The 19,188-nt window shown below is 39.0% G+C and overlaps 1 protein-coding gene across 2 annotated transcripts in view; it reads right to left on the bottom strand.

Annotated features, from left to right (window-relative positions):
• LOC141112206 (uncharacterized) overlaps positions 1 to 19,188 on the bottom strand; it is a 122,666-nt gene that overhangs the window by 88,467 nt on the left and 15,011 nt on the right. For both annotated transcript variants that reach the window (XM_073604800.1, XM_073604799.1), the window contains exons 9-20: positions 18,956 to 19,094; positions 17,184 to 17,294; positions 16,894 to 16,963; positions 15,881 to 16,018; positions 15,117 to 15,281; positions 11,934 to 12,028; positions 9,719 to 9,845; positions 6,125 to 6,380; positions 2,357 to 2,403; positions 1,659 to 1,759; positions 1,050 to 1,201; positions 97 to 235 (exon numbers count right to left, since the gene is read on the bottom strand). In XM_073604800.1, coding sequence (XP_073460901.1) covers positions 97 to 235; positions 1,050 to 1,201; positions 1,659 to 1,759; positions 2,357 to 2,403; positions 6,125 to 6,380; positions 9,719 to 9,845; positions 11,934 to 12,028; positions 15,117 to 15,281; positions 15,881 to 16,018; positions 16,894 to 16,963; positions 17,184 to 17,294; positions 18,956 to 19,094 — 1,540 coding nt within the window. The remainder of the gene's footprint in view (positions 1 to 96; positions 236 to 1,049; positions 1,202 to 1,658; positions 1,760 to 2,356; positions 2,404 to 6,124; positions 6,381 to 9,718; positions 9,846 to 11,933; positions 12,029 to 15,116; positions 15,282 to 15,880; positions 16,019 to 16,893; positions 16,964 to 17,183; positions 17,295 to 18,955; positions 19,095 to 19,188) is intronic.

The raw sequence follows: 19,188 nt of genomic DNA on the forward strand, positions 1-19,188 counted from the left end.
GAGTGAGTCCCGTATAAAAACAGCATAAGTCTGGAGACCAGCAAAGTTAGATCAACATAAAGTAATTGTGTATGTCAAACAGTTTGGGTGACTTACCTGTGCAGCCACAAACTCACATTCCCCATCAAAGTCATAAAGTTTGTCATCAAATGTTATATAATGGCCACTTCCATAGATTGTACATGTTCCATAACACACGGTATCAGTGCAGGTCCATCGTCCACGCTGACATAAGCTTGAGGTTAATAAAAAGTACATTTTTTAACATTTTACCCATATGCCAGGTAATAATACAAGACAGTGAAAATTAAAAATCTGCGCTTAGTGATGCAACAACTTAAACAAAAAATATCAACAATAAAATCGAAAATAGCTGCATACACAAGATCCTGAAATAAAGTCCATCAAAAAAATCTAAATAAATATTGTAGCACTTTTGTTACAGTATATGTATAAAACGTTCTAAAATCCAGGAATCTGTTGTACCGTGCTTCAATACATAAAGTATAACTCCTTCAGGATTCACTCTCCACCACCAACACCACAAAACTCTACATTGATTTCTGAGTTCAGGTTTGCAGCTAGCACCTTTGGGTATCCTGTATGAGGAAAATTCCAGACAAAAGCATCCTTTGACCCCTCTAACTCTGGGCTCTTTGAATCTGGTAAGCATTTTGTGGTGTTGGAGGTGGAGAGTAAATCACAGAGGAGTTAGACTTTGTGTACTGAAGCACAATACAATCAACTGAAGGATTTTGAAACATTTTTTACATATTTATTTTAGCATTATATACATGTGTGGGGTGGTAGTCACTTCAATACAAAACATGGACAGGGTTTTTATTTAAACAGAGTACCATATAAAAATAATATATGCCTATACAAAACAATGATAACAATGATTTTGGAAGGCAAATTAGTGATATAATTATTCTCTATTACATCCTGCCATTGCACAATTAGGTATTGGCATTTAGGCTTTTAACACCTGGTCAGAAAGGAGTTAAAGGGATGTGTAGACTTTAGGATTTTGAACATTTATGAATTACCATGTATTGCAGTCCACCTTGATGTTGGTCCCATCTGGGTATATATCTTCATTATGGAAACAAGGACACTTTTCTTCAGGAACACAGCCACCAAAGCCATCATCATAAAGTCCATTGGGACAGATGCATCCTGGCAAACACTCTGTCTGAAACTAGATTACCAGACAGACACATTTAGACAATCAACGCTATAGAAAATGAAAGGTTCTCCCACTTAAAAACAGGAAAACCTCTTTAATTGGTTGTTAGAAACAAAGTGCAAGAAGGTACTCAGGATTATTTGGTATAAATGTCACATGTAGCTGCTTCTTTTTTCTGGACTCAGCTATATCAATGGTTGAAAAAAAAGAAACTGTGCTTCCTCTCTTCATTGCCAAATACAGTAGCATCAAATGCTGGGGAGAACATAGCTGATCACCATGTATCTAAATCTATAACCTCCACATTATTGCACTGCCTACCAATTAAAGAGAATTTCAACAATTTATTTGAAGGTAGAATAACATCTTTAAACATCCATGCGGACTAAAGGTTTGGTTCTGATTAATGGGGAAACATACAGTTTAATTTTTGAAAGATTACAAAGAAATATAAACACAATGAACCTACATGTTCCACTCCAAGAGTCTTGCAGCTTCTCTGCATGGGAGTTTTTGAAAGAGTATTCTGGTCTTTGTTACAGTCATAGTAGACTTTTCCTGCAGGGCAAGCTGTAAGGAGGAAAATTACACATAAATGAGGAGAAAAATGCGTAGTGTTAATAGGATGGGTTGAAAGACCCAAAGGCATCTTTGCTTAGCATATTTACTATAGAACAGATTAGAGCTTGACTAGCTAGATCATCAGTTTGAAGAAATTCTGCATCTATTAAGACCTAAGTGTACCTAGAATAAGAAACAGAAAAATCAGCACAAGGGGCTGTGACAGATGCTCCTCAAGAGATGAATGGAGCAGTTGGGTAAAAAGGGTTGGCATAGTCGGCTCTTTTGATGAGAGCTTGTGACAGCCCCTTAGTTTCAATAACCCCTGCCACACCAGATAATGAAAGTAGCTGGGGTGGGGGGTAATGGATGGAGGATAATTTCACCTAAAAGAAGAGGCATCACACTCTGCTGACTGTAAGTTTTGTCCATTGCTTTTTTTTTTATGTTTTTTTTTTTTTTGTTTTAGCTACACTTAGGTATTAATTCAAGAAGAAGACACAAGTATAGTTGGTCCAATAGGCTATTATCAGCCAGGGGTAATCAACATTTGAAAATCAGGAATGACTAATGCAGATAATACAGGTACTGTATACATTTACTTACTTTGATTCACATGGACTGTGCAGATAAGTTTCCCATTACGGCAAGTGCTGGCAGAGAAAAAAAATATATATGTATTGTTAGAACCTGACTTTAGATAGGAATATATGAATGGGTAATCTGTCTTCTGCATCAGTAAAGATATTGCCTATTAAAATATATGAGAATACTTTATATATAGCCATAGCCCACAGTAGCCCCCCTGTTGCAAAAAAAGCTAGTCAGACCTTGCAGATCTCTGATTGTCACAAAATGTTGGGAAATATCATTCTTTCATAAGGGTCACAAGGGATTGGTGCTCTGAAGGCTGTATCGTAAAATCAAGATCTAACAGCAGATATTAGAAATTATTAGGTATCATGTAAAACAGAGGTAAACTGACAGCTGAATGCCTGAGCAACTGTATAAAGCTCCACATGTAAGAAATTTGAGCACCACTCACTTTTTACTATACATTTGTTTCATGGTGGATGTATTTAAGATAGTAACTAGGATAATGCAGAATGTTCTATCCTAAAAGTGTCATCAAGAATAAAAGGACCCATATGTGGGCTCGGGGGCAGACATGCCATTTGTGCAGGCCATGCAGCTGCACAAGGGCCCCTGGGAATTAGGAGTTAATTTATTCTATCTGTATGGTCAGCAGGTTCCATGTCATACTGTTATATAGACATGGACAGTGTTGGGGGGTCTACTAAAACTGGAGCGTGCAAAATCTGGTGCATAGAAGCCAATCAGATTCCATGTTTTTTGTCAAAGCTTAATTGTCTGATTGGCTTCCATGCACAGCTGTACCAGATTTTGAGTGCTCCAGTTTTAGTAAATCAACCCCTGTTTATTTCAGGGTTGTGGAGAACCGAGAGGCATTCTTCATGATGCCCTAATTATTCTTCAGGCTTGTAATTTCCTCTTGGTGCTGGGCACCTTCTTTCCCTGCCTAAGCGACACTGCGACTTGAAGAATGCTTTTCTCATTTTCCTCCCATTGACACCAGTTAGACTAGAAGAGAAATAGGCAATTCTTTATCTATCTACTGTATCTATGTATCTACAGGGAATACATTTTTGTACTTGGTGATAAATTAAATAGGGGCCTAAATACTGCTCACATATGGGCCCTTTGGTGTATTTGTTCACCACTGTGTGGGGTGTAGCTGCCTGGATTTTTTGGTTTCAGAAAAGCTTTAACTATGGCACAGAAAGTAATATGCCAAAAACCATAAGTATCCCCCTTACGCCTACAATATGCCATACAATTATCAATGGTTTATTTCACTGCATTACCACATGGGTTTGAAGATGAGCTCCAGACAAACAACTTAAAGCTGAGCTCCACCCAAAAGGGGAAGCTCTGCTTGTTTGCACCCTCCCCTTTTCCACTGCCACATTTGGCACTTTTTGGAGGGGAGCAGGTACCTGGTTTTGACAGGTACCCTCTCCCACTTGTGGGTAAGATCACCGCAGGGCAATCTACGACATTTCTGGGCCCATCCTCCTTCCCCCCCGCTGCCCTCTGGGACACACAGAGGTCCCAGAAGACAGCGGGACCATTCAGAAAGTGCAGCGCGACACGCGGATACGCAGTAGGAAACAGGCTGTGAAGCCACAAGGTACTTTCTACGGATGCCGGTGCCTGCACCCGAAGTCGATTGACGAATCGGCTAGGGGTGCAAACATCGTGGGATCCCTGGACAGATAAGTGTCCTTATATTACAAGTCAGCTGCTGACTTTTAATTTGTTTTTTTACAGACTGGAACTCCTCTTTAATACACAGATAAATTCTCTACATTTATGAGAGCTGCATTTCTATCTATCTAGTACTGAGATTTGTAATACCCGAGCTGTCATACTTCCGGGGGCGCTTTTAGTGCGTGATGATGTCACAATATATAACTCCAGAGGGAGCATACTGAAAGCGTCCCCGGAAGTATGGCTTTTGGCTCAGGTTGTTAGGAGAGGCAAAATGTGCCCAGGTGCTAAGTTATGCGCAGATGAAGAATATCTATAAGCCAAACTCATGCTAATGTGTGTGTGCACACCAGCACTCGCGCACGCCTGCCTGCCACTAGATTGGTTCTTTGTGGGCTATTTAAACATCACTGTTGCACTAGGACTTTGCCTTATGGTCTACAGCGTTCTGCTAACCTGCTACCTGTGCCTGATCTTCTGTTGCCATCCTGATCTGTCTGACCACGCTTGAACTCTGCCTGAACCAACCCCTGGCTTACCCTTTGACCTAGTCTCTATCTGACCCTTCTGCCTGTCTGCTTACCATTGCCAACTCCAGCCTGAACCCGACTACTCTCTTGCCTGCTGCTCTGTTCCTGACGTACCTGCTAGTTGCCAACCCGGCTTGACTGACCCTGCTCTGTGTCTTACCTGTGACCCGCCAAGTGCCTGCTGACTGTCTACCAGTAACCTGTTGGCCTGCTTTTCCTGATGTTCCTGCTGCTCTGCGTTACAGTCCAGCCTGCATCCAAGTGCACACAGACTCCTTATCTGCCTGCTGTTCCTGATGTTCCTGCTGCTCTGCGTTACAGTCCAGCCTGCATCCAAGTGCACACAGACTCCTTATCTGCCTGCTGTTCCTGATGTTCCTGCTGCTCTGCGTTACAGTCCAGCCTGCATCCAAGTGCACACAGACTCCTTATCTGCAGCTGTCATCACAAGAACCACCAGACACTCATGCCACGCCGGGCTCTTGTGCCTTCCGTTACTTTACCAGGGGTACCGAGTCAGAGGTGTAAGAGAACGCCTTCCTCTCCACGTCAGGCTCCATCACCAGGTATGTTACACAGGTATTACATTTATGACAGCGCTGATCATTTCTATACTATCTGTAAGTGCATTCATTTTTTGTAATAAATATTATTTGGAATTTTACACTCTCTGAAGCACTTGGTCTCCCTTTTTTCTTGATATACCTACATGCATTGAGTGAGGACTGGTGGGTATTTGTGAAGTTCTTGCCGGTGGCGAGCGAGAGATCTGGCATTACCGCTGACATATCTATACTGCGCATTATATGACTACTCTATACTTTGAATTTCATTAACATCTGGTAAGCCACTTGGAGTGTTTATTTGTTAATGCAGACATCTTTGGCGTGGGATTTTGGATTCACTTATATGGCTTGAACTTTATTGCACCAGATGTTTATTTATTCACTTGATTATGCAAAATTTTGTTTGGTGGAGTAATGACTGCTTATGACATTTATAGTAGTGCAGCACTTTGATTTAGTTAGTTCTTCTGCATGGAAAACTTCTCAGTGTGCTTGCAGCTTTTATTGGTATCTATCCACTAGAGCAGACTTTTTCAGTTTTTTAAGAGTTTTGAGATTTACATAGTTTACAGACCCTGCACAGATCTGTCTGGAAGGGCAGGGGATCGGATTTTTTTCTGCCGCACTTATTTTGCACCTACAGGTCTTGACCTTTCACCCATCCTGTGGCTTGACAAAAAAAGGAGGGGCAACACACTCACAAACCTCATCAATCTGCTCTCTCCTCCTGTTGGTGTGTTCTTTGTGAGCACAAGAGCACTGCAGCACAACTAACTGGCTCCCTAACCTGCTTACCCCTTTACCAGTCTAATCTATGATGTGCAGGGATTGCTATAGACTGAGGTAAAATTCAAGTATGTACACTGCTGTGCTAAAAAAAAAAAAAATGGAATTATCTGCATTACTTTGTATTTTTTTTCATCAGCATAGAGATTAGCTTTAGCTGCCATAGCTGGCTATGTATAATGTACAGTTTTCAAACTTACCATAGTTCATCTTGTACAGGGATCATCTGTAATGGGCTAAGATATTCACCACGGTAGTTGCATGAACACTTGGAGATGGGTACACACAGACCCTTTTCATTCAGGAACTCTCCATTTGGACAGCCACAGCCCTCTACTGGGGCAAACACACTAGTGCAAGCTTTCTCTCCATCTGCCAAGGAACGGCATGTCGGCTGGCATGTTGTCAGGTTATACAGGAAGACTTGAGATGATGGGCATGAAGTAATGTTCTGATCTGCAATGCATTAAGGGGAGAATGCAGCTTGTTTCATATTACAATATTCAAGTATCATATAACTCATTTGCTTTGCTGTACACAAACCACAGAAAGAGAAGAAGGATTAACAGATTGGCTAGCTTTCTTTATTCGCTGTTAAAGGAAACCTATCCTGAAGGAAACATAAAGCTGTTATTGCTGACTTCTCATTCTCAAATGCCACAGTCCTGGCAGCCAAGCTTGAGTCATTAACCTACAACAGATCTGCAGATAAGAATGTCTGACTTCATTCTGACTTTCCCGATACGCATATTTATCAGTACTACAACCAGTGAATCCTTATAATTGCCACACATTAGGTGATATAATTTATACCATGGAGAACGTCAGTTTTCCACTTAAAACAGAGAATTTCAGTCTAATTTTGCAGTATAAAAATGGATTTAACCTGGGCACATATAAAGGCCTCTATTTCTGTAGGAAGAAACAGACTCTGCCCTAGAATATAGGTATGTGTGATCTACAGTGGATATACTGTAAAAAAGAATATTGCCCTTTAAATAATCACATTTTGTTGGTTTGCATTTTATAATGAAGACAGGCACAGTTTTTTGTTTTATTCAGCTGTATTTACTAGTGCAACCTATAACATCCAAGTGAAAGATAGAAAATCAACATGTTAGAAAAAAATAGGGGATAAAAATTGCAAAAGCAGAAACACTGAGTTGGAAAAATGATCACCCCCTTATGTTAATATTTTGTTGGACCACATTTTGCTTTCATTACAGCCTTTAGTCTGTAGGGATTTGTCTCTTCTAACTTTGCACATCTAGACTTTGCAATATTTGCCCACTCTTCTTTGCAGAACTGCTCAATTTCAGTTAGATTTGATAATGACTGCTTGTGGACTGCAGTCTTCATGTCATTCCATCATTCCACATATTTTCAATGGGCTTTAAGTTTGGGCTCTGACTAGCCCATGCAAGGAAATTCACCTTGTTCTCCTTTAACCACTGTGTGGTCATTTTTGCTGTATGCTTTGGGTCATTGTCATGATGGAAGGCAAATCTTCTTGCCATAGACAACTTTCTGGCAGATTTTCCTCAAGAATTTGATGGTATTTTGCCCCATCCATTTTTCTTCTATCCTAACAAGTACTCCAGTCCCTGCTACAGAGAAACACCTCCATAACAGGATGTCAACACCTCCACGGTTTACTGTAGTAATGGTGTTATTTGGATAGTGAGCTGTATTGGATTTCCTCCAGACATATTGTTTTGTGTTGGGACTAAATAATTCAATTTTAGTCTTATCAGTCACCATCAAATTTAACTGAACTTGAGTGGGCAAATATTGGAAAGCCTAGATGTGCAAAGTTAGTAAAGACATATCCCAACATATTCAAACAGACTAAAGACTGTAATTAAAGCAAAATGTGGTCCAAGAAAATACTGATATAAGGAGATGATCCTTTTTTCAACTCAGTGATTCTGTTTTTTATTTTTTTTATATTTTTCTGACATGTTGGTGTTATATCTTTCACTTGTATGGTATAAGTTGCACTAGTAAATACAGCTGTATAAAACAAAAACTGTGTCTGACTTCATTTAAGGCAGCAAAGCAACAAAATGTGATTATTTTAAAGGGGGGTGATTCTTTTCTGTGCCCACTGTATACATGGACAAGAGGGAGCACTAGCTTATCACTCCTACATCAGTAGATGTCAGGATAATTTAACAAACATCTTAAAGGAGTTGTAAAGGCACAAGATATTTTATCTTAATGCATTCTATGCATCAAGATAAAAAACCTTGTGTGTGTAGCAGCCATCCCAGCACCCCCTAATTACTTACCTGAGCCCCATCTCTCTCCAGCAATGTCCACGAATGTTTAAGCCATCCGGGACACTCCTCCTTATTGGCTGAGACACAGCAGCAGCGCCATTGGCTCCTGCGGCTGTCGATCAAAGTCAGTCAGCCAATCAGGGGAGAGAGGGGGCGGGGCCCGTCAGTGCTCCGTGTCTGAATGGATACATGGAGCTCTGACTCGGCTCAGGTGCCCCCATAGAGAGCTGCTGGCTGAGGGGGCACTCGATAGGAGGGAGGGACCAGGAGCAGCAAAGAGGGACCCGAGAAGTGGAGGATCCAGGCTGCTCTGTGCAGAAAAGGTAAGTATAACATGTTTGTTATTATTTTTTTTTATTTTATTTATAAACAAACCTTAAGAGTCGGTTCACACGGGGGCGACTTGTCAGGCGACCTAGCCGCCTGACAAGTCGCCTCCCGTTCTGTACAATGGAACTGTTCTAATCGGAGCGACGCAAGTCGCTCCGACTTAGAAGAAAGGTTCCTGTACTACTTTGGGGGCGACTTGCATAGACTTCTATACAGAAGTCGTCTTGCAAGTCGCCGTGGCAGTCGTGTGCAGGTCGCCTCGGTGAGGCGACCTTCAAGTCGTGCCGCTTCTAGTGTGAACCGGCTCTTACAATCACTTTAATCCAAACAGAAGGGATGACTTGTGTATTTGAGAAGGCAGGGACACCCACAATGGTTGTTCTATGTTTCTTGTGTTGTGCAAGACTAAATAGGGATCTAAGAGCAAGTACCCGTGCCTCATTCCTTCTATTTGTATTTCTATGTTGGCGGTGTGCGGGAGTGCATGGACTGCCTGAAATTGGCTCAAAAAAAAAAAGAAATATATATATATATATATATATATATATATATATATATATATATAGTAGAATAATGTTTAGAGTTAGAGCTGGACACCAAAGTTGAAAGAAGGTAAATGTGGAAATATATCTGCAATTTTTATACATTTTACAGAACTGTCATTATGGGATCAGTAAATACACATTCACATGATAGGTATGTAAGACAAAAAGATATATTTTACTCTAAAGATATGCAACAGAAGTGAATAGTCCAACCCTACACACACAACTGTCTTTATTAGCTTTGATGAGATCTTATACAGCCTCATACTTCAAGGCCTGCTAAAAAGTGTCACTGTTTGTGACTTGTAACAATATTAAACTATTCCCACATACGTATTATACATTTTCATATTTACACTCATTTTATGACATCAATAAAGACTGACATGGGATCATCTCAGCACTTTCTGAAAGTTGATGTGATTTTACTTATGGAAATATTGTAAGACACAAACATACCTTTCTAAGTTTGAAATTGTAATTCTTCAGGTTTTCACAAAAACAATGATACGTATTATTTACTTGCAGTGCTGTTTTGAATTTGATAACGTACCCTGGGACCCCAACATAATTCAGACATTATCAGATCCAGTGTATTGATAATATTTGTAATGGTGGTTGATTATGTAGGACTTACCGCATAGTCCATTCCTCCATCCCCACAATATGATCCCTTTAGCAGCGCAGGCCCTGACATAGGAGGAGAGTGCAGCACACATACACTTCTCACTGTCTTTACAGTTACAAGAGTCATAACGACATCTCTGTAGACAAGAAAAAGACATCATGTTTCAAAGAAAATATAAAGGTAATGTAGGATGATCAATAAGTAAAGGGGAAAAACATTGAAAACTTTTATTTTAGATGTGGTGGGATTTTGAGCTTTTTCCAAAGTAGCCCCAAAGAAAAAAAAAAATCTGTGGATGGAGCAGCGCCTGGGCTTACAAGGTGGTTCATTTACACCGCTGAATTCGTTTTTTTATTTCTGTTTACAAGATGTATTTCGGATGTATGAAGAGAGTGAGACTGTGGTAGTAAACAGTGGCTAAGAGGGGGAGATTACAACTCCAGAGGAAGCAGGGAATATAAGTATTCATTTAGGGGCTGAAAGATAAGCAAATCTTGCTTGGAAGGTTTACTTTAAAGTGTATGTCTGTGCAAATTAAATATATATATATATATATATATATTTTTTTTTTTTGAAAGCACTGCAAATACAGGAAAACACCGGATGATCCTGTCAGAAATCCAGTACGCTCTTTACGTCCTTTTGATCTGACAACTATGCTTCACTGAAATAAATTCCAAGCATTGTTATCAGTCCTGCCTAAGTTCCCCTATTAAACTACAAAACACCTCCCCATTATAACATGGGGATGAAGAAAAAAGGAGGTGTTCTGTAATTCAGCATGAAAGAACTGAACAGGACTAACAACACTGTTTGGGATGTCAGTGCAGCAGAGACATTGTGACTGATTTACTAAAACTGGAGAGTGCAAAATGCGGTATAAAACCAATCAGCTTCCAGTTTTTTTGTCAAAGCTTAATTGAACAAGTTGAAGTTAGAAGTTGATTGGCTACCATGTACAGCTGCACTAGATTAACCTCTTGCCAATCAGCCGCCGTTGTTATATGGCAGCAGGTCGGCGTAGCTGCGCTAATCTCCATTGGTGTACCTTTTGGCCACTTTAAGAGGTATAGGGGGCACGCATCTCCCTGCGGCACGTGTGGCCGACGGCCAATGGCCCGCAATCGCTCCTGAGAGAGACAGAATGGGGATCTGTCAATGTAAACACATAGATCACTGTTCTGTCAGGGAAGTAGAGAGAGATCTGCTGTTCCTAGTGATCAGGAACAGCGATCTATCTCTAGTCCCTGTCAGTCCACTCCCCCCACAATTAGAATCACCTCCCTAGGGAACACTTAACCCCTTGATTGCCCCCTAGTGTTAAGCCTTCCCTGCCAGTGACATTTATACAGTAATCAGTGGCTATTTATCTCTGTATAAATGTCAGTGGTCGCAAAAAAGTGTCAAAAGTGTCCGATCTGTCCACTGCATGTTGCAGTCCCGCTAAAAATCGCAGATCACCGCCATTACTAGTAAAAATAAATATATCCCCTATTTTGTAGACGCTATAATTTTTGCGCAAACAAATTAATATGCGCTTATTGCTATTTTTTTTACTAAAAATATGTAGAAGAATACATATTGACCTAAAGTGATTTTGAAGACAATTTTTTTTTTGGATATTTATTATAGCAAAAAGTAAAAAATATTGTTTTGTTTTTTTCAAAAATGTCACTCTTTTTTTGCTTATAGCGTAAAAAATAAAACCCGTAGAGGTGATCAAATACCACCAAAAGAAAGCTCTATTTGTGGAGAAAAAAAGGACATCATTTGTGTACAACATCGAATGACCGCGCAATTGTCAGGTAAAGCGTCGCAGTGCCGTATCGCAAAAAATGGCCTGGTCATTAAGGGGGTAAATCATTCCAGGGCTGGAGTGGTTAAGCACTCTCCAGTTTTAGCAAATCAACCCCACTGTGCTGGCAACATCTTTAAAGGGCTAAAACACAGAAATTCATATGTATTGCAGAAATTTATTAAATATGTTTTTTCTTTTTTGCTTTGGCATACATTTTAACAACTCTCCCAAGTTTTAGTCAAGCAGGAAGAGGCAGGGCTAAGACCTTCTATCATGTCATGGTCTCAAGCTGGCCATCCAGTACTACGCAAATCAAATATTTAAAAGGGAACAAAGGGGAATCTATAGTTTACATGAATGGAATGCTATTTAACAATGTAAAATAGGACTAACAATGTGACTGTATTTACAACATGCAACACTCACCTTTACATATTCAGTTGGAGCAATAGTAGAGTGGCATTTGGCAAAAGGAGACTCATCTTTTTCCAATTCAGAGCACCAAGAGCTTCCATATTTTTCTGAAAAGTGATTGCAATAAAGAAAAATCAAGCACAATAAAAAATACACATTTTGAAAAAAAACAAGATTTTTTGTACTTGTTGTTATAAAACATATCCACAAAAATTTAGGCCAAAATGTATTCTGCTCCATGTGTTTGGTAAAAAAAAATCCCTTAGCATCGAATGAAAAAATAACAAGATTTAGTGCAAAATAGCTTGCAACTATGGGACTCAGTGAGGTACTCAAGCTCCCTTATGTCTCCCTTTCTACCCTTGCTACCTATTACCAACAACCCCTTGTTTTCCTCTGGTCTTGACCAGCCCCAAGCATCTGGTTGGTGGACATCCTGTGGCCTTGCTCATGTGCATGATTTTTTTGACTGCTTTTTCCCCACTGACTTGGACCACTTTTCGTGAGTCCCCTGTCTGAATCTTTTTGCTTCCTCCAGCTTCAACACTGGATAGCATTCCTCCGGCGTACCTCTTCCTTTCTAGAAAAGAACAGTTTTTGAACATATCTGTCAGAACTTCCCGGATTGACGAGTGACGGTTGCAACACTGGGGAGTGAGCTCGGCTGCTCTGAGGATGGAATGTTAAATTCTTCATGAATTTCCCTGCATGTGTTTAATTGCCTAGGTTTGATTACCTGAGCAGCACTGGAGGGAGTTTCTCCAGGAAAGAACTTTAATGAGGAGGGCAAAGTAAAGGTGTCTGCATGCGGTGTCTTTAGATGCAAAGAGGGTGGACTATTGCTCGCTCATCAGTCTGGATGATACCTGGCTCAAGAGATGATGTGAAGATCCTGCAGCAGGCTCCTGCACATACTGTGCTTAAGGAACGGTGCCACAGCTCAGCTTAATCTATACTGCAGGAATGATGCCTATGGAGCCAAACTGACCCAAAGTGGAGATCGATCTAGCTAACCATATATAGCCCAGGGGGTGGCTACATAGCGTGTTTTGACACAATTTAAACACTGTGTCACACGCTCCAAGGTGAGCGCAACCAATGTGGGGGGGCACTGAGGCGCAGCACAGTTGTTTTTTGGCACTGGAATTCAGCACATTGGAGGATTTGGACGTTTTTTGTTTTTTTTTTTTGTTTTTTTTTTTGTTTTTATTTTGATTCCTATGGATATGGAAGCACTTTTTATTTTGGGACACTAATATCAAAATTGTTGATTGCATTGTTTCAAACGCATTCAGCGGTTTATGTTCTATATTTCAATAGATTTCTGCATGGTGCACGTTATTAGAGCATTGCATGTTTTATTTAAAGTTTGTCACTATATATTTTTCACGCACAATTATATTTGGCACCATTTAGGTGCATGTGTGCACTTTATATTTTTAATGTTTACAGGTTTATATATATACTATATGTATGTGGGTGATATAAATTATTTTTATTTTGTTTTTTAATTTTATAAGAGAAATTGGATATTATCTCGTATGATATTTTAATTAAGCACAACGCAAACCTTTTTTATATATATATTTTTATATATATATATTTTTTCATATATATATTTTTTGCACAATTATGCACATTATACATGAGCACTGATTTTTTTCATTAATGATTCTGGACATTTCCCTGTATGATATACAATCAAGCGCAACGCAAATCTTTCTATGTTACTTCCCGGATTCCCTGGGGCTCATCTCTACTCTCTACGCGTCCTTGATCATCATGTACTACACTTTCTTATGTGGCTCAGTGGGAATGAGATTTGGGCACTGAGATCAATCTGGTGGATTGGATCAAGACCTGGTCTTTAGTTACTATATGTTCATTTAATACTGCCACTTTAGAGGCGGTGTATAAAGTGTTGTTGTGGTGGTATTGGGTCCTGGGCCATATCGCCCATGCTAACCCGATCTCTAGTGATCGCTGTTTTTGGGGGTGTATGCATCGTGGGGATGTTTTGCATACCTGGTGGACATACCCTCGACTGGTGGGCTTTTGGTCCCAAGTGTTTGGTCAGCTGTATTCCCTGTTATATTCACCTAAATATTCACCTAAATATCCAAAAGGTGGCTTAATTTGCTTTGCTGCATTGCCCCATCTCGGGCTTATTTGCTCGTCAGCAAAAACTGGCATCTTTTTTGTTCATAGCGGCCAAAAGAATGATTGCTCAGGCCTGAAAGAAACCTACAGTCCCCTTTCAGGGAGTGAGAGACCATTTGACAGCCATGATGCTTAATGAACAAATGTTTAATATTCTTAATGACTTGCACATGAGTTCTTTAACATTTGGGAACCATGGTTGACGTATGCCTTCCCTGATCTCCCTCTGACAAGCATGGGTCGACTTTTAACAGGTGTCTCGGGTGATCCCGGGTCCCCCCTTCCCTTCGCTCCTACCTTTCTTTCCTAGCTTTGCTCTTGTTTCCTCTCTGAACTTTGATGGGTTTGTTAACACTCCTTGGTTGTCTATTGATGTCCAGGACCCATATGTTCTGGCTACTTTGGCAAAATGTAGGGGTTCCCCCAAAATACATATATGTAATGTTTAAGCATAATGTGATTGTTTGAGAAGGAGGCCCTCCCACCCTTCGTTTATACTGTGAGTGTGAATATATGTTTTCATGTCACCTATCATAGCCCCTGCGTGGGCGGAATAGGTGCTTCTTTTTTGTATCACTGTACATTTTTTTTGATATATTTGCAATAAAAATGATTGAACCAGAAAAAACAACAAGATTGCCTGTAACTACACATAGCTCTGTGATGTTTACCATCACAGAGCTCTGTCCGTGAATCACTGAGCCAAGCAGTCAAAAATTGGCCTGGACCTGCTAATCGGCTTGTGCTGTAACGATTCACAGTACAGTCGGGTGGGCATGCTGATTACGTACTAGGTACTTGATCCAGCACACAAGAGCTACTCTGCCACCATATATGTAAGTTATGCAGTCAAGAAGCAATTAAAATTATGTAGAAAAATCTCAGAATCAGTGTAAATCATATCCACTGCCCGAGCTATCGACTACTGATTACAAAATTAGTGGCATGGCAGTACATTTTATACTGTTGACTACTATGACATAATAATATAAAAAAATCTTTGTGAAATAAACCTATTGTGAAACAAATTGTTACCTTTCTCAATGCTGAGGCTACAGGGATCATCCAGGAAGTCTGGAATATCTTGACATGTGGGCTGGGCCTTCCATGTGTTGGCAAAAGCTGATGCAGTGGCTTCCACAAGACCACCTGATGTTTTAAAATCATCTGTTTCTTTGGAATTGAAGTTCCCACAAAGGCCTTTCAAGTTAAAAAAAAACCTGTTTAATGCGTGACACATAACAGAAAGCATATCTGGAAATTGTGGTATTACTGATTTGTGGTTTCCACAAACAAGTATATCAGAAACATCAGTTCATTCACAGAACAGGCACATCCGTATTGATGGACGTATTTGCCAATATGAAACAAAAAGTGTCAGTTTATTAATATGGACTTTTGAGGTACTCAAGGACTACACCAAAGTATCAAAAAATACTAAATTGTATTTGTATAAGCATTACATAAAATCGCATAAAATTATGGCAGGTCACCATAAGCAGTATTTTATACAACTGTATTCAAGCTAGGCTGTCATGCCTCAATTACGTTTAATCTTTATATGTTATCTGATTATATGTGATCTCTATGCAAATAAAAATTTGTATTTTTTTAATAATTGACACTTGGTGGTTCCTGAACCATTTAGGGTGTGGTACCCCTTCTTACCAGCCCACTTCTATCCAATATTATAGCTTATACTATGAAACAACATTCACTTTCTCTATTAAGGTTGGGAAATGATAATACACATATTTCATTTAGCTTAGAGTCCACTACCAAGCCACGTTGGAACTAACCTTGCAGTTTTCTCCTGGCAGATTTGTCCATTGTAATGTACAGTTGCATGATGGGAGATAGTTGAATCTGCATCTGAAGTCCAAATGTAGTTTGAGCAATGATGTAGGCATCAGAAGGCTGCATGATGGAAAAACTGGCTGTAGAAGAAAACACACAAACTTTCATAGAATTTCTAATGACAGATCTCCAAATTTAAATTAATAAATCTAAGCATAATTTTATATTTGTTCCCAACCTACTTTAAAGTGGTGGTGCCCAGCAGCTTATACTTACTCCCCCTTTTGCTCCATTCTGAAATTAAAACTGGCACCTACAGGTACACCTCGGCCATTTAGGCTCCCAGCATTTTTCCAGAGGATGGGCAGAGAGTACTTACCCCTTCATAAGTTTAGACTTGGAGCTTACACAAGGCTACCTTTCTTCACTCTCAGGGATCAAGGGGATCAAAGGAAAGGTATAGGCAAAGCGCAGGTTCACATTAAGATCTTTGGGTGTCAGAGAAACATGTTCTATGTATTCCTGTTCATTTTTTACAGTAATGACATGCTAAGATACAACATTGGCTACACCAATTTTAAATTCCTCTACATGTATTACTGCTAAAGTGTATCTGAACTCAAGGAGAAAAAAATCAATATATTACAGTTCACAAGTTCTAGATGTGTTGGTTGCATTCGTTTTTTCAGCTTTTTTCTCTTTATTTTAACCTGGTAAAAAAAAACTCAAAAAGTAAACAAGAGCAGCCACCACATCGAATTACTGATAAACTGAAATATATTAAATTTTTGTTCTTGGGTTTGGATACCCTTTAAACAAAATTGAAGCTACATTGCAGATTTCATTATTGATAATGATTGGTATATGTCAGCACACAATATTTTTTCACTAGCTTTTTTTGGGGTATGGATTTTTTTTTAGCAGATTAGCATTTCACTGGGGCTTCTATCCAAACTGTCTAATAAAGTAATAAGCAATAAAACATTGTATTTTGTAAACATTTTATTAATATTACCTGTAATGTGAGGCAGTGTGACTTCAAGGCTATTTAGTAAGACTGTCCCATCTGCTTTAAAGGTCACAACCTGCAGAAATGAAGCAGTAATATAATTATTCTGGTACCAAAATGCTCCAAAAAAACTAAGCAGAAAAATCCATTGCAATAAAAATATTCTCTGTGTGGAATTAGCAGTAGAATAATAATAAATGGAAACATAAGGAGTTACAATTCATTTCAAATAATTTTGGTTGGTTTTGTATTTGATACTTTTTTATTTACTTTTCACTTATTTTTAGTATACTTGCATTTTGCATGTTGTCTGTGAGTAGAACAACAGACTTGAGACAAGTTTCTCTTTTAGAAGAACTGCAAGGAGCCAATTCTCCGAGGACAGCATGGGATTCATTTCTGCGACCCTATAAAAGAAAAGAACACTGCTTATAATATTTTACATGTACAGTATATTGTGTATAGTGCATTCTGATTTAATGTATACAGTACGTTTAGAGACCAGGTTAGGCTGTATGATCAATGGGGTCTTATTTGTTGCAGTTTGCTAGGGTATACATTTTGAGCCAGTCTAATTGGTGGATTGAGAAATTTCTGTCACAGGATAAAACTCGGTAACTGACTCTGGAATATCCATGTTTACAATCCCCATGCCATGTATGACTGATAATTTGACACTGGTATTGATCTATGGTAGATGTTAATCCTAATATATCCTAATATCCTTGAAACATGTCTATATTTTAGTGATTGAGTCTCACCTCCTTTTGCATCAAGTGATCAAAGAAGGATTAAATCTAATTCCTCGCTGCTGCATACCACACAGTGTGTTCTGATTGTTTTACTGATGAGTTTTTACTGTCTACAATACACAGCACTCTTATGCATTAATGTGCAATACCCACAATTCAATTGGTTACAATTAAATCAAAGTATGATAACAATTAAAATGCATTATGTGGTATTATTAAAATTCTTTGAAGTGCTCAAAAATGACCTTTTTTTGACACCCAGCTCACACTAGGGATGGTGGAGACCGACTATAATATTATATATTATTATATTATATAGTGATTAAACCTGGGTGCATGGTGAAATGCACCTTTTAACGTAATTGCATACGCTTTTGATTGTTGTGGTGTAAAAAATCTTTTAATAAAAGGTATTTATAATATTGGAGCTTTTTTTCTTTTCTGGCTTCTTTGGTGTTCCTGAAGATATTGTAAGGAGGAATTTGTGTAAGCCCTGGACACTTGATCCCCTAAGGGGATAAGGTGAAAATTGACCTACTGAGATTTGGAAGGTCATGGCCTTTTGGTGAGTTCTCCTGAGTGGCAGTGGAGGCACACTGGTGGAGTGATGCACTGAAGATTCATCTGCCGATTGATTTTCACATTATTTGCACAAGGCACTTTGCTATTATACAGGAGACAAGATATTTTAGAGGAGCACTTACTGTACACAAGGCACTTTTTGCTACAAAGGAAATTTTTGGAGGACTATTTCAAAGAAAGTTAATAAAACCACATATTGCACTTTATTTGTTATTACATTTTAACTTCATTGTAACCATTTGAATTGTGGTTATTGCACTGTAATATATGTATAAGAGTGCTGTGTACTGTAGAAAGCAAACCGAGGAATAAATCTACAGGTATGTACTGAGCACTTTTGCTGTCAAATGTCAGGTCATGCAGCTTATACGTACTTTTTAGTTTTTTCACCATAAGTTCACTGCCAAAGATATAGGACAATAAACAAACCATCTTCTTAATATATTTATTACCTATAGCATCTACTTAAGTTCTTAATTCTTATGAAAAATGCTGAAATGTTAGTTGTTGCTATGGTGGAAAGTTACACCCAGAATGCACTAGTGTCAAGTGTTCTACTAATAATCTCAAAACACAAAAATGTCTAGCAGCACTCCAGTGATCTGAAGACAAGGCTGCATTTCCAATTCCCCCTCGTAACAAGTAAAATTTGAAAATGATAAGGGGTTTGTCTGAAAGGAGATCAGCTACAAACATAGTTTGTCACTTTAAGCAAAAAAGGATCAAAAACTTACCTTAGACATCACATAGTAGCAGTTTCCGTGATATGTATAGGTTTTCCCATCAAATGTCGTGATATGGGACCCTCCTTCAATAGAACACACTCCAGGACAGGAACGATCCGTGCAGTTCCATCTTCCTAATTCACAGCGGCTGTAATAAAGAATAATATGTGATAATGTATTCAAGATTAATGGGATCCTATATCAATACAGGTTTTAGGACAACAAATACATCTGAAAATAAA

This window comes from Aquarana catesbeiana, linkage group LG11, assembly GCF_042186555.1.
Source record: "Aquarana catesbeiana isolate 2022-GZ linkage group LG11, ASM4218655v1, whole genome shotgun sequence".
Classification (NCBI taxonomy): Eukaryota; Metazoa; Chordata; class Amphibia; order Anura; family Ranidae; genus Aquarana; species Aquarana catesbeiana.